Source organism: Neoarius graeffei, chromosome 10 (assembly GCF_027579695.1).
Source record: "Neoarius graeffei isolate fNeoGra1 chromosome 10, fNeoGra1.pri, whole genome shotgun sequence".
Taxonomy (NCBI): Eukaryota; Metazoa; Chordata; class Actinopteri; order Siluriformes; family Ariidae; genus Neoarius; species Neoarius graeffei.
In genome coordinates this window covers 35,571,742-35,597,874 of record NC_083578.1, presented here as the reverse complement: position 1 = coordinate 35,597,874, position 26,133 = coordinate 35,571,742, and the positions used below count along the sequence as shown (strand labels likewise).

Below are 26,133 nucleotides of genomic sequence, written 5' to 3'. Positions count from 1 at the left end.
GATTGCTGCTGTCTCAAGCACACACAATCATTGCATTGAAACATCATTGCGGCTCACACATTCACGGCCAGCGAACATGCGTGACCGAATTGCTTCGCGCACTGCATCCTCTCACAATTTCCCCCGGGGAATTGTCCGGTCTAGTATTACATTGCAATGTGTTTATTATATCAGATGCCTTCAGAGAAAACTACAATTAAAGTATATTGTCATACCACAGAATAAACCACCCGCCAAAGTGGCTAGTGGGACTAAAGTTATTACCTGCCAAAGCCGAATTTTACCCGCATTTGGCAGGTGGGCAGGTGCTAATGTAAAGCCCTGACACACACACACCCCTACTTAACATTGTAGCACAAAATATATTTAAAAAAAAAAAAAAAAGGGTGTATATGTGGTCCTAATTGGTACTGTTAGAACCAGAAAAGGTTGTTTTATGAGCAACTTAATTTCAGAAGTGAATCCTAACAAATTCCTGGCTTCTGCGCGCTCGCTGCGCACACTGCGTATGGCACAAAAGTGAAAGTAAGCACCTAATTACTGCCATTATTTAGCCTTGTACCTACCAAGTGAGGTTACAAAGATGACAATTACAAAGAGACACTGCTTTGTCATAACTGCGAAAAAGTTGAACACCAAATCCGTTAAACAAGTAAACTAACTAAAATTTGTACCATGTATTAACTTCCTGGGTTCCAGAAAACTGCTGGAGCAGTTGTTCACAAGTGACTTGGCTTGCGTATTCATCCGCCTCTTTCTCCATGGTTGTCCTCAGACAACCAACCAAAGATTGAGGACAAATTTGAAGAGCTTTCATGTCTTTTTCAAAAGAATCAGCACCAAGAATGCATGGCATTGCAGAGAATAGTATAGAGTCCGTGTGGACACAGAAGGCAGCAGTGGCACATATGACGTCACACATGCAGCACCGCTGACCTGTGAATCGCTGTGATCTAATAATGGCGGACAAGCTTTAAGTGATTTTTGGAACAGAATTCAGATGCAACAAAATTATTTTTGGACCAATTTATTCATTAGTGAACTTTACAACTTATTTGAACAGATCACACACACACAGAAAACCCAGGATTTTATGATGCAATTTTCATTAAACTAGCACTTTAAAGGAACTGCCCTCTGCTGGCTGAGGTCTTATTTAACCGATCGCTATCAGTTTGTTGATGCAAATGGTGATTTTTCTAGACATACTGAGGTAAAGTTTGGTGTTCCACAAGGTTCTATCTTAGGCCCACTGCTTTTTTTTTTTTTCTTTATACGTTACCTGTGGGTGATATTCATTGACATATTAGATTCCATTCTGATGTGACACAGCTGTATGTTTCTGCAAAGCCAGATGAGAGACACTAGCTTAATAAAACTGAGGAATGCGTAAAAGGACATTAGACACTGGATGCTTATTAACTTCCTTCTGCTTAACTCTGACAAGACTGAAGTACTTGTACTAGGATTTCTGATTACATAGTAACTCGGGATGGCCTTTCAGTTTCTTCTCGTGCAGCAGTAAAAGACCTTGAGCACGGACTCCAGTCTTTTGTTTGAAACTCATATCAATAACATTACTTGGATAGCTTTCTTTCATCTCAAACACTGCCAAGATAAGAATTGTCATTATGTGATGCAGAAAAACTAGTTCATACTTTTGTTACCCCTAGGTTGGATTATTGTAATGCCTCACTGTCTGGATGTTCCAATAAGTGCATAAACAAGCTCCAGTTAGTTAAAAATGTAGCAGCAAGAGTCCTTACTAGAAGATATGACCACATCACCCCTATTTTATCCACATTGCATTGGCTCCCAATCAAATTTCATATTGATTATAAAATACTATTGACTTTTAAAGCACTGAATGGTCTTGGGCTACAGTATGAGTGAACTTCTGGTTCTTTATGACCCACCATGCTTACTTGGATGAAAAGGTGCAGGCTATCTGCTGGTGTCTCATATAGTGAAGGCTACATCGGGGGCAAAGCCTTTTCTTACAAAGCCCCACAGTTATGGAACAGCCTTCCAAATAGTGTTTGGGAATCAGACACTCTCACTGCAAGTCTAGGCTGAAAACACATGTTTAGTCAAGCCTTTTGGTAATAGCTTTTTTTTTTAAATTAGGTAAAGGAGAAGATCTGGAGGATTCTCAGGCATCAAGTGTTCTGGTACACTGGGATGTATGGATGCTGTCATCCCCCCCACTCTCACTGGGGTTTGACGACAGTGTTGTGGCTGACTGCTTTATGTCCCAGGGCCCGTGATGTCTGTGTTACCTTCTGGCTCTCCCCTTTTAGTTATGCTGTCATAGGTAGGCTTGCCGGAGTCCCTGCTTGCACTCACTGCAAAATGTATACTGTTCTTACTCTTTAAGGTGATATTGGGCATACCCAACAACCTTTGTCTCCCCCTCCTAACCCCTTTGCCTGTCCCTCTCTGTTGAGTTACATGTCGATCCTGAGACCCCAGTGATGCTGACCTCTTCTGCTCCTCGGACCTACCTGATCCACCCTGATGCCCTACACCTGGCTGGAGTCTCATCACATTGCTCCTGTGGAGGATGGCTCCATATGGACAGTTGAAAGTCACACTTGGAAGATGGCTCTGGACACTTACAGGAATACATTTATGACTGAAGACTAGAGTTGATTTGCTAACTAAGACTGCTGTTGTCATGAAAAGTTTTGCACTCAAGTTTCAATCAATAAACAGGTGATAACTTCAACAAAACAGACTTCATGTTAAAACTAATGATTTTCCTAGTTACACAGTTATACAACCCCGATTCCAAAAAAGTTGGGACAAAGTACAAATTGTAAATAAAAATGGAATGCAGCAACAAATATCAAAAACTGATATTGTATTCACAGTAGAACATAGACAACATATCAAATGTCGAAAGTGAGACATTTTGAAATTTCATGCCAAATATTGGCTCATTTGAAATTTCATGACAGCAACACATCTCAAAAAAGTTGGGACAGGGGCAATAAGAGGCTGGAAAAGTTAAAAAGGTACAAAAAAAAAAAAAAGGAACAGTTGGAGGACCAAATTGCAACTCATTAGGTCAATTGGCAATAGGTCATTAACATGACTGGGTATAAAAAGAGCATCTTGGAGTGGCAGCGGCTCTCAGAAGTAAAGATGGGAAGAGGATCACCAATCCCCCTAATTCTGCGCCGACAAATAGTGGAGCAATATCAGAAAGGAGTTCGACAGTGTAAAACTGCAAAAAAAAGTTTGAACATATCAAAAGATTCAGAGAATCTGGAAGAATCTCCGTGCGCAAGGGTCAAGGCCGGAAAACCATACTGGGTGCCCGTGATCTTCGGGCCCTTAGACGGCACTGCATCACATACAGGCATGCTTCTGTATTGGAAATCACAAAATGGGCTCAGGAATATTTCCAGAGAACATTATCTGTGAACACAATTCACTGTGCCATCCGCCGTTGCCAGCTAAAACTCTATAGTTCAAAGAAGAAGCCGTATCTAAACATGATCCAGAAGCGCAGACGTCTTCTCTGGGCCAAGGCTCATTTAAAATGGACTGTGGCAAAGTGGAAAACTGTTCTGTGGTCAGACGAATCAAAATTTGAAGTTCTTTATGGAAATCAGGGACGCCGTGTCATTCAGACTAAAGAGGAGAAGGACGACCCAAGTTGTTATCAGCGCTCAGTTCAGAAGCCTGCATCTCTGATGGTATAGGGTCGCATTAGTGCATGTGGCATGGGCAGCTTACACATCTGGAAAGACACCATCAATGCTGAAAGGTATATCCAGGTTCTAGAGCAACACATGCTCCCATCCAGACGACGTCTCTTTCAGGGAGGACCTTGCATTTTCCAACATGACAATGCCAAACCACATACTGCATCAATTACAGCATCATGGCTGCGTAGAAGGAGGGTCCGGGTACTGAACTGGCCAGCCTGCAGTCCAGATCTTTGACCCATAGAAAACATTTGGCGCATCATAAAACGGAGGATACGACAAAAAAGACCTAAGACAGTTGAGCAACTAGAATCCTACATTAGACAAGAATGGGTCAACATTCCTATCCCTAAACTTGAGCAACTTGTCTCCACAGTCCCCAGACATTTACAGACTGTTGTAAAGAGAAAAGGGGATGTCTCACAGTGGTAAATGTGGTCTTGTCCCAACTTTGAGATGTGGTGTTGTCATGAAATTTAAAAATCACCTAATTTTTCTCTTTAAATGATACATTTTCTCAGTTTAAACATTTGATATGCCATCTATGTTCTATTCTGAATAAAATATGGAATTTTGAAACTTCCACATCATTGCATTCCGTTTTTATTTACAATTTGTACTTTGTCCCAACTTTTTTGGAATCAGGGTTGTACTTTGTGACTATACAAGACACACAGTTATAGAAGCGAGTTAATAAATCATGCCATCTATTATCACCCAGATGAAGATGGGTTCCCTTTTGAGACTGGTTCCTCTCAAGGTTTCTTCCTTGGGTCATCTGAGGGAGTTTTCCTTGCCACCATCGCCACAGGCTTGCTCATTGGCGATAAAATTAACTCATGTTTAAAAAAAAAAAAAAGTGTTTAATTTTCTGTAAAGCTGCTTTGCAACAGGGCAGCATGGTGGTGTAGTGGTTAGCACTGTTGCCTCACAGCAAGAAGGTTCTGGGTTCAAGCTCAGTGGCTGACAGGGGCCTTTCTGTGTGGAGTTTGCATGTTCTCACAGTGGCAGCATGGGTTTCCTCCGGGTGCTCCGGTTTCCCCCACAGTCCAAAGACATGCAGGTTAGGTTAACTGGTGGCTCTAAATTGACTGTAGGTGTGAATGTGAACTGTTGTTCATCTGTGTGTCAGCCCTGAGATGATCTGGCAACTTGTCCAGGGTATACCCCACCTCTCGCCCATAGTCAGCTGGGACGGGCTCCAGCTTGCCTGTGACCCTGCACAGGATAAGTGGTTATGGACAATGGATGGATGCTTTGCGACAATGTCTGTTGTTAAAACTGCTGTACAAATAAACTTGACCTTAGAGGTAAAAGAGGAAGAAAGAGAAAGCTAAACCAAAAATTAGATGGTGGAAATTGAAAATGGAAGACCAAGTCAGAATTTAGGGATATGATGAGGTATTAGATGATTGGACAACTATGACAGAAGTGTTGAGGGAGACAGCTAGGAAGGTGCTGGGAATGACATCAGGACAAAGTAAGCAAAGAAGACTTGGCGGTGGAATGAGGAAGTCAAGGAGAAAGAAGTTGGCAAAGCAAAATTGGGATAAAAAGAGATAAAGACAGCAGTCAAGGAGATGTGAGGAAAAGAAAAGAAAGCAGTGGCAAAGGTGAAGGAAAAGGCATATGATGAACTATATGAAAAAGGTTAGAAACTAAGAATGGAGAAAAAGACCTGTACCGATTAGCAAGACGAGATCAAGCTGGGAAGGATGTGCACCAGGTTACGCTGATAAAGGATGCAGATGGAAATGTGCTGACAAGTAGAGTGTGTTGAGAAGGTCAATAGAGTACTTTGAGAAGCTGATGAATGAAGAAAACCAAAGAGAGAAAAGGTTGTTCGAGGTGAAGACAGTGGAGGAAGTACAGCAGATTAGCAAGGCGTGCTCTGAAGAGAATGAGAAGTGGTAAGGCAGTCAGCCTAGACGATATACCAGTGAAGGCATGAAGATGCTTAGGAGAGATGGCAATTGACTTGACAAGATTGTTTAACAAGATCTTGGAAAATGAGAGGATGCCTGAGGAGTGGAGTAGTAGTATACTAGTACCAATATTCAAGGACAAGGGTGATGTCCAGTGCTGCAGTAACTACTGGGGCATAAAGTTGACCAACCACAGCATGAATTTATGGGAAAGAGTAGTGCAACCTAGGTTCAGAGGAGAGGTGGAGATATGTGTGAGCAGCAATACAGTTTCATGCCAGGAAAGTGTACTCCAGATGCAATATTTGCATCGAGAATGTTGGACAAATATAGAGAAGGCCAGGAGGAGCTGCATTGCGCATTTGTGGATTTAGAGAAGGCAAATGACAGGGTGCTGAAAGAGGAGTTATGGCACTGCATCAGGAAATCAGAAGTGGCAGAGAAGTACAAGATATGTATGAAGACAATGTGGCAGCAGTGAGCTCTGCAGTGGGAATGGCAGGCATTTAAGATGGATGTTGGATTGCACCAGGGCTCGGCCTGAAGCCCTTTCTTGTTTTCAATGGTAATGGACAAAGTGACCGATGACATCAGGCAAGAGGTCCCACAGACAATGATGTTTGAAGACGATTTTGTGATCTGTAGTGAGAACAGGGAGCAAGTGGAAGAAACTACAGAGAAGGGGAATGAAGTCGGTAGGAGCAAGCCTGAGTACATGTGCATGAATAAGAGTGAGAACAGTGGAAAATGGTACAGCTGCAAGGAACAGAGGTGGGCAAAGTAGAGGAGTTCAATTATGTGGGGTCAACTGTACAAAGTAATAGCAACTGCAGAAGAGAAGTGAAGGAGAGTGCAAGCAAGTTGGAATGGATGGAGGAGTGTGTCAGAAGTGATTTGTGACAGGCATTTGCCAGCAAGAGTGAAAGTGTACAAGACAATACCAAGACCAGCTACATTGTATGGTTTGGAGACAGTGGCGCTGAAAAAGAGACAGGAGGCTGAACTGGAGGTAGAAGAGCTGAAGATCTTGAGATTCTCATTGGGAGTGACAAAGTTGGAAAAGATTAGAAATTAGTATATTAGAGAGACAGCACATGTAGGACAGCTTGGAGACAAAGCAAGAGAGTGGAGATTGAGATGGTTTGGACACGTACAGAGAAGAGATCCAGGATATATTGGGAAAAGAATGCTGGAGATAGTGTCGTTTGGTAGAAGGAAAAGAGGAAGACCAAAGATGAGATTTGTGGATGTGGTAAAGGAGGACATGAGGACAGCTGGTGCAACAGAAAAAGATACAGAGGACAGGATGAGTTGGAGTGACATTATCTGGTGTGGTGACCCCTAATGGGAACAGCAGTAAGTAGCAGCAGCCTACATTTCCAAAGAAGCCTCCAGATTACTTACCTTTAAATTACAATATCTCCGATTCGAATTCATCAATTTTGATGGAAAAAAAAAAAAAGTATGTTCCAGAAACATGTGCTGGTTTTAATTATTTTAAAAAGATGGTCAGTTTCACTTATTTGAAAAATGCACTTGCCATTTGTAAAAGGTAGCTGCACCAATCCCATTTTTTTCATTAATTTAAGAGTTTGACATCAGAGCTCTGTGTATGTGCTGTGAGGATGACTCAAACCAATTATCCCTTTAAATTAACTCGTACTCCAGATGTTCACAGACTCTTCCCCCCCAACAAGCTTATTTAAATATTTTGATAATTTCTTAATATATAGCTCTAAACTATAATGCTTTAGTATCATTTGTTTAATTGGGTTTCTCCTTATCTAATTTTAGGACTCCAATGAAGCTCTGATAACATTTACGGTTAAACGTATGCAGAAATACAGAAAGGTCTAGGGGGTTCACAAACATTCTAGCAGTATTGCAAGTTTAAACACTGTATTTTGCCAAGCTTGACCACTTGCACCCCACATTCCCCAAAGATGCTACTTTTACTGGCAACATTTATCTGTGAAGGTTCTCAGGTCATAGTAAACCTTAAGTGCTTTTTAAAAAAAAAAAAAAAGGGGGGGGGGGGGGGGGGGCAACTGGACTTGCTTGAAATTCTTGAAGACATTTCACCTCTCATCCAAAAGGCTTCTTCAGTTCTGTCTAACTAGTGGGAGGTTCCAGGTATTTATACTCTCGTGGATCAAAAGCAACCCTAAGGAGAGTTGAGGTCACCTGGGTTGAGGAGTCATCCTGTAGGTGTAGGTCACTGGAGGCCGGGTGTGAACGGTGTTGGCAGCCTAGTCTCGTTAGGGTGGTCTGTGCCATCTCGTTGGCTCTCTCTGCCATCACGCGAGTCATTGAAGTCAGCTGGGTTTTGGTGTGCATGTGTATTCAGTTTTCTGGGAAGTGTGCCAAGGACTGCATTGTAGGTGGCGTCTCGGACCACCTCCTCTGTTCAGCAATTGTCATTCCAGGTTGATGCAGATGGCTTCTTTTACTCTTTCAAACCACTGGTCTTCTCTAGCTAAAATGCATACATTGCAGTCCTGAAACAAGTGTCCTTTGTTATTGAGATGAAGATAAACTGCAGAGTCCTGACCTGAGGAACTGGATATCCTGTGTTGAGCCACGCACCTGTGAGGCGGTTGTTTTGTTTCCCCACTGTAGGTCCATGCATTCCTCACTGCATTGAACTGCGTACACTACATTGTCCTGTTTGTGTCTGGGAACTCCATCCTTAGGGTGGACCAATTTCTGCCTCAGAGTGTTGTTGGGTCTGAAACGTACAGGAATGTTGTTTGTAGAGGATCCTCCTGAGTTTCTCAGATAGTCCAGAAATGTAGGGAATGACAATGTTCTTGCGTTTGTTGGGGTTTTCTTCCCTGTCCATGATGTTTCTTTTTCATGAGCCCACAGTGCATCCAGCCCCCAGTGACCTACACCTACAGGACGACTCATCAACCCAGGTGACCTCAACTCTCCTTAGGGTTGCGTTTGATCCACTAGAGTATAAATACCTGGAACTCCTCACAACTCAGAGAGAACTGAAGAAGCCTTTCAGATGAGAGGTGAAACGTCTCCAAGAATTTCAAGCAAGTCCAGTTGCCTTTTTTTTTTTTTTTAGTACCTACGGTTTACTGGCAACATTATATCATGGGAAACAAATACACACTTGTTCAGGAAATTAATAATCCAGGCTGAGAATTAGTTACTTAATACATGCTGCATGGTAGAAAATTAGTATTAATGCATACTGACCAGCTTTCCACTTCTGCTGTGTCTGGTAGGCATACTGGTCACAATCCTCTCGAGTAATCTGGTATTTTTCTGCCAGATTTTCTGCAGTGATGCCCATAGGGGTCTTTATGTGAAGGTCTGTGAGTCCTGCCCACAGTGTGTCCTCAAGCTAAAGCAAGATAAAAAACAAGTATAATTCATTCTGCAAGATTTTCCCTTTCATTTTTAAGGCCTGAGCAAAATAGGTGCAAGGCCCTACAGTTTTCTTAAGGAATCTTATCATCAGGGCCGGAGCACCAGAGGTGCAAGGCCCTATTGTTTTCCTACAGATTCTTTATTATTTGGGCCTGAGCACCAGAGGTGCAAAGCCTCTGGTGTCCACTGGAGGCTGCTGTACCAGAGGTACAAGGATCTATTGTTTTCCTACAGATTCTTTATTATTATTATATTATACTTTTTCTTCAACGCTTGCTGATTTTTTTAAGTGGCTCCCATGGGCGAACACTCACAAAATTTGGTAAACACATCAGTCCTGGTCACTACTACCCAGGGATAGAGGTTTGACCCCAGGTGTGTCTGGGAGACTCCATAGTGCCCCCATGTCATTGAGACTTCTACCTGGTATGTAGCTTCACTTATCTGTGTCAAATTTGATAGGCGTGTGGGGTGCCCCAAGATGAACAAAATTTTAATGTATATTGTATTAGCCAACTGAATTGCAAAGGGATTTGCAATATCTTGCAAGACATTGAAAAGGAAACAATGCATGTTATACCACACGAACAGGAAATGTGTCAAATTCACCATGCATTGCCTGATATGGCTGAAACTTCACAGGTTATAGAATACGATGGTTCTGATGAAATCCACATGCCCAAAGTGACCCTCTAGTATAGCGCCACCATTTGGCAACAGAAACGGTAGCTTTTTCATCAATATCTGCTATACTGCTCCTGGACGGTTCATCAGATTCATTCCAGCTCTGGTGTACATAAACTCATTAGTGTCTTCAATTTGTATTGTAAAGGAAGTTTTGATATGTTAGACAGTGTAGTCATCAGAAAAGGATTAATTTGGGCACCTCTCAACAGATTTTTTTGAGCTCCTTGACTAGTCTAGTGAGTGATAGCATGTGTAAACCAAATCAAATGAATGACTTGTAGCACAGGGTATGTATAACCAATCAAAAGGAGTTACTTCTAACACAGGGTTGGCCTAGAGGCGCCTACATCATGGCAAACTGTAGACAATTCTGGTCTAGCAGCAGCCATGCTTGGTTTTGTTTAGTAGTGTTGGTAATGCACTGATATTTGCATGCTTAATTTAAAAAAACAAAAACCCCACCCCTCTCATTTAATTGTGGTGGTGTGTGTTAATTTGGTATTCAAGTCAGGGATAATGGGTGATGTGCTGTCCCAATACGAAAAAATAGTGAACAGGGGATAACATTAATAAAAATCCGCTTCGAGTCACTGTTCTTTATCAGTACTAGACTGCATTGCTGCAGAGAAAATGCGAAGTGTGCTTGTTCAGTTGTAGCAGAGGCTCACTAACAAACTGGATCACACAAGACTTCACGCTGTCAAAGCCCCCCATCATCTACACACACACACACACACACACAGGATGTTGATGCGTGCTCTAATATAGGTTTAAAAATGTCTCAACAGTACGACACTGCGCTCTAAAATCTTTTTTTTAATATTAATTTACCCACAACCAGCTGTAGTTAACAAAGATTGTGGCATGATTTAAAACAGATTTCAGAGCATGACACGTGTTGCATGACTTGTCCAAGCAGGACGATTCGATTCGTGAGCTCCATTCATTCTCTGTGGGGTGGGGGGGACCCACAGTAAAACAAGAATGAGAGAACGGGTGCATCTATTTAAAAGCTGTATACAAGCGCACTACACTGGTTCAGGCAGGATGTGTCAGAGTTGTAACAGTGTCGATATCGTTTTCTTTTTATATTAAAACAAATAAATAAAAATAAAAAAAAAGCCACACAACTTTTCATTTTACAGGTCTCTGCGCTATGCAGCTTACAGACAATTCACTTGGTGGACTCATGGCTACTTGGAGAAAACAATAAGGAGAGTTATTAGTGAGCTTGCTAAGCACAATGCAGCAGGACACATGAAGCGCTGCTTTGTGCAGCAAGCACACTACTGTTCTTAAGTTTCCTTTTATTATTACTCACTTATTTTATTTATAGCACCGCTACTCCTCCTGCAGCTTTTGAGACAGACACCATTCTAACTCTGACACGTCCGTCCTGAACCATGCCACATACGGTCTTTGTTAATCTATCCAGCATCAGCTGTAGATCATGTATTTTACAAAGCGTGAACGGACATGTTGCACTGCAAGTTGAGCCATTTTAAACAGATTTGAGAGCGTGCAGCGCCACATACACACTTTGTAGATCATGTGGAAAAAAAAAAGGTTTTGCAACACAGTCTCATGTCTGATCCAGTTTCTGTCAGTAACCATCTGCCGCAGCTTAGCAAGTACACTTTGCATTTTCTCTGGGTGATGCAAATGGCAGCGTAGCAGCTCATTATCTGTGCTCCCGCAGCTCGGCATCCTCTGTCTTTTTTTTTTTTTTTAAGAGAAAAAGTGTGGTCACAGTGAGCAGTCATCCTCGTCTAGAAGTAGGAGAATGCCTGGCACTCAGAGAAAGCTCAATCTTATCACGAAATCTGCTAAATTAGGAGTTCAGTCGCTCTGGAGCAACCAAGTTAACATGGCAGACAATCCACCGCCACTTCTGGGTCGAGTTGACACCGACAGCTTGGTGGAAAGAATAAATTGCTGAAGTGCTCAGAGGTGTGGAAGCTTCCTTTGACAAAAAGATCGACCCGGTTTTGAAGAAACTCGAGGCTTGCAACGGTTTACAACGGCGCCCCAATCATATTTGAGGATTTTTCTGCAGCTGTTGTATGGAAGTGACAGGAATTTTACCCAGTGAAACAACAGCTTAAGGAGAGAGGCTTCGCCTTTGCCATGCTGTACCCAGTCGTGCTCAGGATTAAACATGACGGGCAGGAGAAATTCTTTAAACATCCTAAAGAGGTGGCTGCCTTCTTGGATAAAGTGTCACAGCGTGGAGGATCTTCCTCCATGATCCCTGCTAACAGAGTTTCCCTTCATTTTTCATACACTATGTGCTACTATGATCGTCTACTGAACTTTTCTGAAAATGTCAGGTTTGACTGTTAAAGGAGTTGGTGAGCATAAAACTTAATGTTATGGTACTGGGGCTGGCACGGCTATCTCCTTATTTTCTTTGCTTTTCTCGCCTTCTCTTGGGTTGATAGGAGATTTGCCATACAATCAATGAATGTGCTATATACAGTAGATACTTTAGCTACATAGTCTGTAGGTTAATGCTGGAGTGTGAATCCTTTTTTTTTTTCCTTCTTTGTATTACACATTGATGGTTGCTCATACGCTCACTGTTGACTTTAATTTTTCTTGAATAGAGCTGCAGGCCAGCAGTTGAGATGTGTTACAAATTTAAGTTTAGAAAGGACTTTAATAGCTGGTCCAGCATCTTCCTCTATTAAAAAGTAGGGAAGTTAACTCACCCCTGATGGGTGTAACAGACCAAAGTCTGACCCCAATGTCTACCCATTATCTTTGCTTGATGTTCCTTGTGCATAGTTCTGTTTTAAATGTTACCAAAGCAGTGTTTCTATTTTCTTTTTATGTTGTGTTTCAGTCTAGCTTCAGGGAGCTCTAGTTGTTTTCAGTATTCTCATCCACGTGTAGCCAAGATGGTTTTCTTAATACAAAATGGCCAGTGACAGACCCACGTTGAAAATGTGCAGCTGGAATGTAAGGGGTATACACAATCCTATTAAGCGGAAAAAGATTTTAAGTTTTCTTAAAAACGAACATGTTCATATAGCCCTCCTGCAAGAAACACACCTATCTGCTAACGAGCACTTAAAGTTAAAGCGAGATTGGATCGGGCATGTGTTTAGCTCATCTTTTTCCAGCAAGAGCAGAGGTGTTGCCATTTTCATAAATAAGCACCTTCCTTTGTCCAATGTCCAAACTATTTCTGATAAATCTGATAGATATGTAATGTTAAAGGGCCATCTCCATGGCCAGTTGGTGTCATTCCTGAATATTTACTTTCCCCCGGTACAGTCTAATGACTTCATCTCTCAAGTTTTTTCCTTGTTTGCTGATTGGATCAGTGAAAACACAGTCATAGCTGGAGATTTTAACTGCTACTTTTCTTCGGCAATGGATAAATCACCATCAGTACAAAATTCAATGTCTAGAAGAGCTAAAGCTGTATCAGATACCTGTAGCGAACTTGATCTAGTTGATACCTGGCGTGTTTTACATCCTAATAAGGTATTTACATTTTATTCTGGTGTACACAAAACACGCAGTAGAATTTACCTTGTTCTCACCCCTAAAATCTCATTGAGCAATGTTAAGAGCTGCACTATTGGAGACATTATTATGTCAGATCATGCACCCATCTACACTTGTGTTCAAAATAATAGCAGTCCAACACGACTAACCAGATCAATCACTGTTTTTGGTGGAAATTATATTACTACATGGCAAATAATTTACCAGTAGGTGTAGTAGAGTCATAGAAAACCAACAGACCCAACATTCATGATATGCATGCTCCTGAGTCTGTGTAATCTAATAATTAAGTGAAAGGGACGTGTTCAAAATAATAGCAGTGTGGAGTTTAATTAGTGAGATCATTCATTCTGTGAAAAAACAGATGTCAATCAGGTGGCCCTAATTTAAGGATGAAGCCAGCACATGTTGTACATCCATTTCTCTCTGAAAACCTGAGAAACATGGGTCGTTCCAGACATTGTTCAGAAGAACAGCGTACTTTGATTAAAACGTTAATTGGAGAGGTAAAACGTATACTGTAAAGAAGTGCAGAAAAAGATGGGCTGCTCAGCTAAAATGATCTCCAGTGCTTTAAAATGAACAGCAAAGCCAGAGAGACGTGGAAGAAAACAGAAGACTACCATTCGAATGGATCGAAGAATAGCCAGAATGGCAAAGACTCAGCCAATGATCAGCTCCAGGGTGATCAAAGACGGTCTGAAGTTACCTGTGACTACTGTGACAATTAGAAGATGCCTGTGTGAAGCTAATCTATCGGCAAGAAGCTCCCACAAAGTTCCACTGTTAAAAAAAAGACGTGCTGAAGAGGATACAATTTGCCAAAGAACACGTCGACTGGCCTAAAGAGAAATGGAAAAACATTTTGTGGACCAATGAAATTGTTCTTTTTGGGTCCAAGAGTCGCAGACAGTTTTTCAGACGACCCCCAAACACTGAATTCAAGCCACAGTACACTCTGAAGACAGTGAAGCATGGTGGTGCAAGCATCATGATATGGGAATGTTTCTCTTACTATGATGTTGGGCCCATTTATCGCATACCAGGGATCATGGATCAGTTTGCATATATCAAAATATTTGAGGTCGTCATGTTGCCTTATGCTGAAGAGGAAATGCCCGTTTCAACAAGACAACGACCCCAAACACACCAGTAAGCAAGCAGCATCAGGGTTCAAGACCAACAAAATGAAAGTTATGGAGTGGCCAGCCCAATCCCCGGACCTTAATCCAATAGAAAACTTGTGGGGTGACATCAAAAATGCTGTTTCTGAGGCAAAACCAAGAAATGCAGAGGAATTGTGGAATGTTGTCAAATCATCCTGGGCTGGAATACCTGTTCACAGGTGCCAGAAGTTCTCAGAAACCGTGGTTATACAACTAAATATTAGTTTAGTGATTCACAGGAATACTAAATCCTTAAGATTTTTTCAGTTTATACAGTAAATATTTGGAGTTTGTAATGAAAAATGCAGACACTGCTATTTTTTTGAACAGCCCAATGTTCATTTTTCTTCATTTTCTGTAAAGTAATTAAAATATTCATACATTTTTCTTCATGTTTTGAAGTAGAATATAATGTGCAGTGTTCCCAATGCATGGAAATAAAAACTATTATAAGGATTTTGAGCTTTACTCACGTTTTTAAACACACTGCTATTATTTTGAACACAACTGTATATACTTTAAAATAACCTGAATCCTGGGTGTCAAAGTGGACCTTGGAGATACAGTGTGTTTCTGAATCATGAGCCTAATTTTGAGAAATTTCTGAAAAGTGCAAGTAGACCTTTTTTTTTTGTAAAGCGAATAAGACCCCTGATGTTTCTCCCAGTCTGCTATGGGATACCATGAAAGCCTATGTTCATGGTCTGATCATATCTTACACCACTGGGCTTAAAAAAAAAAAAAAAACCCAGTAGAACAGGGCAAAGGAAATTTGAGCTAGAACTGCATGGACTTCAGACTAAATGCAACTCCTCTCCATCAGAGGAACTTAAAATTGATATACAAATGGTTAAGACAGCTTTAGAGAGCTTACTAACAAAGAAGGCCAAAAAAACCTATATTTTTCATGAGGCAAAGGATGTAAGAGTTTGTGAACAAACCTAACCGATATTTGGCCAACCTTCTTTGAAATAGGGTCCCGGCCCAGAATATTTCATATATTAGAGATTCAACTGACGTACTTACCTATGGTAATAGAGTAATCAACGACACTTAAAACATTTTATAAGCAGTTATATACTTCACAGTTCAATCCACTCTTAAAGCAAGATATGGTTAATTTTTTCACAAAGGTGGATTTACCAAAAATTTCAGATGAGCAGAGAGAGAGACAATCTGTGCAAACCAATAACTGAGTGAAAGAAAGAATTGTGTCCAGCTACTCCCAAACAACAAAGCCCCAGGCCCCCACGGATTTATTGCAGAATTTTATAAAAATCCTAGTCAGTCCTTTATTTGAAATGCTGCAGTCCTCATTTGCGGCTAGGGCTCTTTCTCCATCTCTAACGGAGGCTAACATCTCCCTGGTATTTAAAAAAAAAAAAAAAAAAGGGGGGAAATCGTCTGAAGAGTGCTCTTCGTACAGACCTATATCAGTTTTAAATTTGGATTTGAAGCTTCTTGCAAGGATCCGAGACTCCAGTTTAGAAAACGTCCTCCCCACAGTCAGTCAGTCAGTCATCGCTAATGACCAGACTGGTTTCACACGTGGAAGGTATTCTTCACATAATGTGAGACGGCTGCTTAACATTATTCAGCATTCCTCCTTGTACAGTGCAGAAGCTTTGGTCATCTCTATTGATGCGGAGAAAGCCTTTGACAGACTGGAATGGCCCTACCTATTCTTCCTACTCCAAAAATTTGGCCTGGCTGAGGTATTTATTAAATGGATTCGGATCTTATACACATTGCCCCTTTCAGCTGTAATCACTAATGGGATCAGGTCTAGTAATTTTAATACTGAATGGAGTACTAGGCAGGGCTGTCACTTGAGCTCAATGTTATTTGGACTAGCTATGGAGCCCTTAGCCACAACCATTAGACAAGGTGCTAGTATTAGAAGAATCTTTTTAAATAATCAGCATAAAATTTCGCTGTACACTGATGAAGTTTTGATTTTTTTAAAATTCTCCTGCACATTCTATTCCTAAATTAACAGAGCTAATTAATAACTATGGCTCTTTTTCCAGTTATAAAATAAATTTTTCTAAACGTGAAGCCATGCCTCTTTGTTGCTCACATATATTAGATGACCACTGATAACCATAGGAAAGAAAAGGTCTTGGAAAATAGGAAATCTACTTGCATTTTTGGTTGAGGAACTTTGCAAAGTTACGAGCGCCAGGTTGATCATAGCTGGATTTTGCGCTGGGCGCCGGCCTTTAATGAAACCCTTGTCAACAGAGAATATAAACAGCAGAATTGCTCGAAGCAACCACTACCTGACATCATCGCATACATCACTACCACAAGAAGCCCAAATGAATTTTCTTTAAAATATCATTTCTCGAATGTTACTTGGCCTCCGAAAATGAAAGTTTGAGTTTTTAAATCTGCAACTACTTTTACTTAAAATAAAAGTTCGTGAATAAATCCACACAAACAGGAAATGTCATAAATTCATCATGCATTGCCTGATATTTATGGTTACCAAGATGGCGGCGCGTGCGGACACAGCGGCCTCTCTCTGCCCCGATAATGTGGTGTTTACATGTTTGTCTTCGTCGGTGTGCTCGAGTGATGGTATGCTTTCGTCACGTTTGTCTGTCCCGAGGCGCACATACAGCCGTGGGACTCTTTTTGACATTGGCAACACTTTTTTCTGGTAAGTTAAACCAGGCACACGCTAAGGAGCTACATGACCTCGGCCTACTCCGGCGGCCCGCTTTGACATCGACCCCCACTACTGCTGCACACCCGCAGAGGAAGCGCCGTAGGCGGTGCGAGAGGCAGCAGAAGCAGGGAAAGCGCGGGGGTATTCGGGCCAGGCTAATGGCTAATCCACACAAGCCGGCTATACCGTCCATCGTACTCGCCAACATACGCTCCTTAGATAACAAACTGGACTATATTCGCCTTTTGAGAGCGATCCAGCAGGCTGTGAGAGAGAGTGCTGTGTTTGTGTGTTCACGGAAACATGGCTCAACGACAGCATACCAGACTCCACCATCCAGCTCGACCGGCTAACATGCAATCAAGCAGACAGAGCCCTCATTGAAGGAGGTAAGACCCATGGCGGCGGGTTCTACATTTACATCAGGGATGCTTGGTGTCAGGACGCTGTGGTAGTTTGCAGACACTGTTCACCCCTTGTGGAGTTTATGATCATCAAATGCCGGCCCTTCTATCTACCGAGGGAGTTTTCTGCCATCCTGCTTGTTGCAGTTTACATTCCTCCCAGCTGCAACAACAACGACAGGGACAAGGCACTGAGTGAACTGTACTGCGCCATCAGCAACCAACCGACATCCCATCCAGAGGGACTTCTCATAGTAGCTGGGGATTTCAACCATGCAAATCTCAAAACAGTGTTTCCTCAGTTACATCAACACATTGACTTTGCAACATGGGGAAACAACACACTGGACCAGGTTTACACAACACTGAGAAGAGCATACAAGGCCTCACCCCTCCCCCATGTCGGTGCTTCAGACCACATGCCAGCATACAGGCCGAAGGTCAAAGTCACCAGACCGGTCCAGAAGCAGGTACGGGTGTGGCCAGAGGGTGCTTCCTCAGCACTTCAGGACTGCTTTAACATCACAGACTGGGACACGTTTAACCAACATCCAGGAGTATTCAGACACTGTTACAGCCTACATTAGTAAATGCACTGATGTCACGGACACTAAGACCATCACAGTACGGGCCAACCAGAAACCATGGCTGACAGGGGAAGTCTATCGGTTACTGAAAGCCTGGAACGCTGCTTTCAGAGCAAGTGATGAGGCTGGTCTGAGATCAGCAAGAGCCAACTTGTCCCATGGCATCAGACTAGCAAAGAAGCAGTACAGCAGCAGGATAGCCCATCATTTCACTGACAGCAGAGACACAAGGAGCCTGTGGCAGGGGATACAGACCATCACGGACTATAAACCTCAACCACAGACCTGTGACAAGGACATCACTCTGCTGAACAGTCTAAACAACTTCTTTGGACGGTTTGAAGCCGACAACAGCATGCCTGCACAGAAGACACCACCCCTTCCGGATGACCAGGTGCTGTCCCGGTCTCCAGCCAGTGTGAGGAGATCCCGCTCCAGGATCAACACCCACAAAGCTGTAGGACCTGACAACATTCCAGGTCGTGTGCTAAAGGACTATGCAGAGGAACTCACAGAAATCAACACCTCCCTGAGCCAAGCTGTTGTCCCCACTTGCTTCAAGAGCACCACCATCATCCCTGTTCCAAAGAAGGCCTCTCCATCCTGCTTCAACAACTACTGCCCTGTGGCACTGACCCCCATCATTATGAAGTGCTTCGAGCGGTTAGTCATGCAGCACATCAAATCCATCCTCCCTCCCTCCCTCCCTCCCTCCATGGACCCGTACCAATTTCCATATCGGGCCAATCGGTCCACTGATGATGCAATCTCCACCGCTCTCCACTCAGCTCTCACTCACCTGGACACTAAGGACTCTTACATGCGGATGTTGTTCTTAGACTTTAGTTCAGCATTTAACACAATCATCCCCCAGCAGCTGATACAGAAACTGGACTGTCTAGGACTAAACACCTCCCTCTGCAACTGTTTGCTGGACTTCCTGACCGGAAGACCACAGGCAGTCCGGGTCGGCAGCAACACATCTAGCACCATTATACTGAACACGGGGGCCCCCCAAGGATGTGTGCTCAGCCCCCTTCTCTTCACCCTGCTGACCCACGACTGCACACCAACACACAACAGCAACCTCTTCATCAAGTTTGTGGATGACACGACTGCGGTGGGACTCATTAACAACAATGATGAGTCATACTACAGGGACGAGGTGAGCCAACTGGCCACGTGGTGCAGAGACAACAATCTCTCTCTTAATGTGGAGAAGACGAAGGAGATGGTTGTTGACTTCCGGAGAGCCTCCACCTAGCATCCTCCACTGACCATCAACAGTGCCGCTGTGGAGAGAGTGTGAGCAGCACCAAGTTCCTGGGTGTGTACCGCACCGAGGATCTCTCCTGGAGCAGCAACACCATATCGCTGGCCAGGAAAGCTCAGCAGCGCCTTTACTTCCTCCGCAGACTGAAAAAAGCTAGAGCACCAGTACCCATCATGCAGACCTTCTACCACGGAACCATCAAGAGCATCCTAACCAGCGGCTGTACTACATCCTGCCGGAAGACCCTGCAGCGCATAGTGAGAGCAGCTGAGATGATCATCGGTGTCCCCCTACCCTCCCTTCAGGATATTTATAACACGCCTGACCCGCAGAACACTCAGCATTGCAGGCAACTCCACCCATCCCAACCACCACTTCTTCAACCTCCTGCCTTCTGGGAGGAGAATGAGAAGCCTCCGGGCGAGAACCAGCAGACTGAGAGACAGCTTCATCCACCAAGCCGTCAGGATGCTGAACTCCCTCCCAGGCCAGTACCCCCTTCCCTTAATACATAAACCAATGTCACCAGCCACTTTAACGAACTGTAACAAAATTCAATTGCACCATGTAAAAACTGTTTACAATACTGTCTACACGTTTTTTTTTTAGTTAATTGCACTACATAAAAACTGTTTACAATACTGTTTACACTTTTTATATATCTGCCATATTTATACTTGCACTGAATTCTGCTCATACTGCCATATTTATGGGTTTTTTTAGTTAACTGCACTATATAAAAACTGTTTACAACACTGTTTACACTTTATACATCTTTTATCTTTGATAGACTTCACTGCTACACTGTTTATACTGTCATATTTATAGTTACACTGAAAATTCTGCTCATACTGCCATATTTATACTGATAATTATATCGTGCTATATTGCCCTACTGTCAGGCTGCTGTTCCCATTTACATTGTTCATTCTGTTTATATTGTCATTCGTCACATTTAAAAATTTATACCATTAATTCTGTTCACACTGCCACATGTCCACTTTCTGGATTGCCACTTTTTCTTAGATAGCTTTAGCTTGTGTGTGTAAATACCCCCCCAAATCAGATCATCACAAGTTCATCAGATTCATTCCAGATTTGGCGTACATATAAACTCATGGGTGTCTTGATTTTGTATTGTGATGGAAGGTTTGATATTTTGTTATACATTGGCACAGCCAATGTGTCATTATCACCCAGTAGGGCTGCACAATTCTGGAAAAAAAACGTGAGTCAAGATTTTTTTGCTTAGAATTGAGATCACGATTCTTTGGCACGATTTTTTATACAAAATGTTTATCGTGCTGTTTATAACCTCTGCATTGCTGAGGTTATTTTTTTATTTGTCTTTTATTTATTTATCTTTTTATTTATCCTGTTTGTTTTATTAAATTTTATAGGCCTAGTTAGTCTGCTTAATTTATTTTTGTCTACATCCATGTATTTTCTTCATCTGTTATCCTGATTTTTGTGGATTTGTTAAATTGTACCTGTTTTATATACTTCAATTAAAAAAAAAAAAGTTAGGCTATGATGCATGGCTGAATGTAACATGAAGAGAAAATGGAGAATGGATTGCGTCATTCTTATTTACTAGTTTATGAGTTCAGTTTCTGCACTACATTACACATTCATATTAGTCTTACAGTTACATCGACTTTTTTTTGTTCAAATAATACTTAATGAGATTAATGTTTATTGTTAATGATTAATTTAGGCCAATGCTCGATTTTGGTTGTTTAAGGCTGCTGGGCCATAGAAGGTTCACGCTGCACGCTAGTAAAGAAAAGTGGACAAACGTAGCATGACTTGCTCTGGGCCATAGAACGGCGTTCACGTTGCACGCTGCACACTTCACGCGTGAAGCGTGAAATGAACATGCACACTTTTTTCTAGGCGTGAAGACGGAAATTCCAGTCAATGCATGCGGTCACCGCCGCGCCAGCCAATCAGAACGGGTCTAGGGAGATAACGCTATGCTTTCAGGGGAAAACTTCAGAAAAAATATAATTGAATGGTATAATTGAAAAATAGTTCTTCATCGGGATTGTCAAGCAGATTATAGAATGTTCGGTGAAATTCACCACGGGTTTCTCTCAGAAGGAAGTGTTCTCGGCTCCAAATTCTGTTCCTTTTTCTCTTCCTCTGTCTCAGTAAAAGCAGAATGAGGCAATCGTCGTCATCCGAAGAGTCCATATTGTTGGTTACTCGGTCAAAGTAGAACAGACGCAACACGTGAACATCCAAGCATGAAGTTTAATGGCCCAGGGTCCGGTTCTTCACGTGAACGTGTAGCGTGCAGCATGCAGCGTGAACCTTCTATGGCCCAGCAGCCTAAAATACCTAAGGGGTACTGGGTAAACTAGGTCTATGGTGCAAAATATTTATAAACATCTGATAAAAACCCGCTGAACTAACGTCAAACCCGCCCAATTTTTGTCAACCAGCCCAAGCCATTTTTTGCCCCCCAATTGGGCGGGAAACCGCCCAATCTGGCAACACTGGGCCTTCCACACACTCAACTGCAGGCGGGCTTCCTCCACTGACTGAATCACGTGTTGTAAAGACGCTTTACATAGGTCGAGGGAGGAGTCAGCGGCAGTGCTGCCTTTAGGGGCGCTTGAAAAAATCCGGGAAGAAATGGGAGCGTTTGTTTGTGATGCCGCTCGTGAAATAAAATGCTTAAGAATCGTTGTGTTTCGAAATGAGATCACGTGTATGTGTGAATTGAGATCGCGATTTTTTAACGATTTATCGTGCAGCCCTATCACCCAGCATCACATTATTCCTCGTGAAATCACAAGATTACACGACATGACTTCTGTCATGCATTCCACTATGCACAAACACTTGTAACACTTTTTATTCACCAAGTACAGTACTCTTGCTCTTTTACATTTCATACAAGTCTAGCACATAAAACCGCTCTCGCTTTCTAGGACATTCACAAATACCACATCCCATAACAAATGACAGGTCATATTTTCGCGCACAAGCTCAACTTTATGAATATAGCAACATGCAATCCAAATTCACTTGCCTATGCTATGACCATGTCATGCAAGTCTTTAATAAATATCTGCTGTTCTACCAAACGGCACCTTTGTTACCCTCTCCTCAAGCCATTACAGATTACTTTAACAAAAAAAAAGAAATCTAGAATTTTTCCTTAATACCAAAAGACGCAGCCTGAACACCAATATCACAACCCTATAGGAACGGAGATGTTTCACAAACCTAAAATGACCCCATATACATTTTGCAACTGTAAATACATGGCTACATTACTGTTTCATTCCCCAAAATGTTCGCCTCATACCACTACCTTCCATAAACAAAATCTAATGTTTACAACTCATGCCATTTACAGCCCATCAAAAAAAGGGTCCTCTACGTACACAATACACTGTATTCCTCTTGCTTTAAATCAAACATTATGTATGCAAGCTCACATCAGATCTTATACATGTTACAACTCCATATTGATTTGCAAACACTTTGACACACTACCACTTATGACCTTTTACTCCCTAAAGTGCCATAGAAATTCTTGTATATTACTGCATCAATTTTAGAGCAATGCCTTAAGAGCACTACCAGATTTGTTCTCGACTCTCAGCCACGGATGGCTGTGACACCATCAGGATTCAAACCCACAACTAAGAATAGGGAACACTTTTCTGTTGCACCACACAGGAGAAAGGTTTTACTCTTTTTAATTAGATTTGCTTTTATTTTCTACCCAAAATTGAGATTTAATTATTTGTCCTTTTTCTTTAAAATAAATACAACTTGTCTGTAAGCATACCTTCAAATCAGTGCCAAACTTGGTGCCAAAACGTATGTTGCGTACAGCATAAGGGGCCTGGCTCATGCTCTCTGACCCACCACAGAGTACAATCTCCGACTCTTTAAGGCAGATCTCCTATAAAAAAAAACATAAGAAACATAGAATTAAAAAAAAAAAAAAAAAGTTTATTTTTGAGGGGAACACAATTTTGATTCTTGTAACACATTCCCAAAAAGTTGGGATGGTAAAACATTTACCACTTTATAAAATGTTGCCATTCCTTCTCACAACACAAAAGATGTTTAGGGATTGAAAACACTAAGTGATGAAGCATTTCAAGTGTATTGTTCCATTCTTCCTGCAAACAGGTCTTAAGGTGCGCAAGAGTACAGGGTCATCGTTGTCATTTTTCGTTTCAAAGTTCGCCACAAGTTCTCTATTGGGGACAGGCACCCTCTTTTTCTGCAGCCATGCCTTTGTAACGTGTGCAGAATGTGGTTTTACATTGTCTTGCTGAAATATCTCTGGAAAAGGTGTCATCTAGAGGCAGCATATGTTGCTCCAAAAACTCAATGAACTTTTCTGCATTAATGCTCCATCACAGAAGTGTAAATTACCTTTGCCCAGGACACACTGACACGACCCCACACTATGACAGACCCTGGCTTTTGGACTTGTTGCTGATGAGTGCGTATGGTCCTTTTTGGCTTTTGTTCAGAACACAGTTTCCATTTCTTACAAAAAAAAAAACCTGGAATACTGATTTGTTAAACCACAATACATGTTTCCACTGTGATGGTCCATCACAGATGCCTCTGAGCCCAGACAAGTTAACGGCACATCCAGACACCGTTAATATTTGGCTTCCTTTTTGCACAGTACATTTTAACTGGCATTTATGGATGTAACTCAGTAGTGTAGTACTTGACAAAGGTTTGCCAAAGTAATCCTGAGCCCATATGGTTATATCAGCTATAAGTAAATGATGCACCTAAATTCTTTGAATCATTTTATTATACACCATAGAGAGGGAAATATCCAAATCCCTTCATATCTTTCTTTGAGGAACATTCCTCAAAGGTTCTTTAAAGACTAGGCCATTCCTGAATACTGATTTTGTACCAAATCATGATTACAATTATCCATTTGAAAATCACGTCATTTTAGTGTTTTACCTCATTACCAGACCTAAACTGCCCCTGTCCCAACTTTTTTGGAATGTACTGCAAGCCTGAAATGCAAGAATGGATGTATATTTAACAAGTAAAATAAAGTTCACCATACAAAACATGAAATATTTTTGGCTCATATTGTCTTCAGTGAAATACCAGTCAAAGTGCATTTAGAAATCCCTACTTTCTCTTTTTATTTGGATCTTCCTTCCTGTCCCAGCTTTTTCTTATTTGGGGTTGTAGCTGAAGTGTGCCTGTACTAGTTTGATCATTTTTGGTGTACTTTTACCTGAGCTCCACTGATGATGGACTGAAAACCTGACCCACAAAGGCGGTTCACAGTCAGAGCAGGAACTGATACTGGCACACTGCACCGGAGGCCCACATGACGTGCAATATAGGCAGCATCTGCAGAGCTCTGTAGGAAGAGGAGAAACCACGGGCACACATATATGCAGGTATGCTAATGCCATACGGTCAAAGAAGTGTGTTGTTAAAGTTTGTAAGGTTATCAGCTATTCAGTCTGAACAGATATCAGTAACTCACCTGCATGACATTACCCATGATGACACTGTTAACTAGTTCCGGAGCTACATTGGCAGCAACAAGGGCGGTTTTAGCAGCATGCTCAGCCAAGTCTGTAGCACTGTGGTCTTTAAGAACGCCACCATATGTCCCAAAGGGAGTCCTCTTAGCCGAAACAATAAAGACACCTAGACCAATGAAATCACAAGTAATTTGTCAATAGCAGTTCTAAATCACAGCGGTGGGGGGAAACAACTTAATTGCCCAGCTACTCTATTCTTACGAAATCAGTCAGTATTAAGGTGTGTAATATTAAAACACTCAGTGTTGCCCTTAAGTTTACTGGTTTGGGGGGTTTGCTGGATGAGGATGGTAAACTGCAGGACCCCTCCCCACAGCTCCTATTAGAGAGCATTTGGACCTGAACAAACAGTTAAAGGAGTCATATTTAAGTCTTCACGTTTATTTTAAGAGCAACTTTGACAATAGAATTGCACTCCTGTTTTGTTTTTTGTTGTTGTTGTTGTTTGTTTGTTTGTTTTTTTTTGGGGGGGGGGGCCTTAAAATGGTAGGGGAAAACACTGACACTTGTATACAAACTTATTAGTTTGTATCTTGTTACTGCAAATGATAAAAAATTAAATGCATTAATGGTATTGCAAAGAGAATCAGTTGCCAGCTTTTCTAACCAGTCACCCTTGCTCTACTTTCCATTCTTCAGTGTAGGCTACATATACCTGTTTCCGCCAAAGCACCAAATAAAGCAAAACAAAGGGGGGAAAAAAACACTTGTTAGCGGATAGAAAACTTCATATGTACAAAAACATTTTAATTGCTTAAAAAAAACACGTTTACCTCTTAGGAGCGACATTATTGTACGTTTATATAAAATCCACGAAGGTCGATACGTCACGTTCGCTACTGAGCGCCTGAGAACAAGTCCCCATCAAATAGTGACCTTTTACCTAGTTTTCACCGTGTTTAGATTCAAGACTGAATATTCGCTATATTTGCCAAGAAAGGTGGAATTGCAAAACAGATTATTGAGTCACAAAAATAAGTAAAGAATAAAAGAATAATAATACCTAATATTGTGCTAACATTTATTTTAGATTTTTTTTAAATCGAAACTGCGTTTGTAAGAACTTACCTGCATATACCCTTATTATTCGCTGTAAAACATGAACAAGCGAGTAGCTTGCGTTCTATTTATTAGGGAGAGCGTCAAGTCAGATATATTATTGTGTTATCAAATTTCTGAAATATTCAGAATTAGCTAAAAGAATATCATGGTTTTATTATTATTATCCCCC

The 26,133-nt window shown here is 41.7% G+C and overlaps 1 protein-coding gene across 1 annotated transcript in view; it reads right to left on the bottom strand.

The window, feature by feature from the left end:
- acaa2 (acetyl-CoA acyltransferase 2) overlaps positions 1-25,786 on the bottom strand; it is a 98,834-nt gene extending 73,048 nt beyond the window's left edge. The window contains exons 1-5 of the mRNA XM_060931738.1: positions 25,676-25,786; positions 24,842-25,008; positions 24,584-24,712; positions 23,141-23,257; positions 8,852-8,999 (exon numbers count right to left, since the gene is read on the bottom strand). Coding sequence (XP_060787721.1) covers positions 8,852-8,999; positions 23,141-23,257; positions 24,584-24,712; positions 24,842-25,008; positions 25,676-25,691 — 577 coding nt within the window. The 5' untranslated portion in view covers positions 25,692-25,786. The remainder of the gene's footprint in view (positions 1-8,851; positions 9,000-23,140; positions 23,258-24,583; positions 24,713-24,841; positions 25,009-25,675) is intronic.
- Positions 25,787-26,133: the final 347 nt, after the last annotated feature.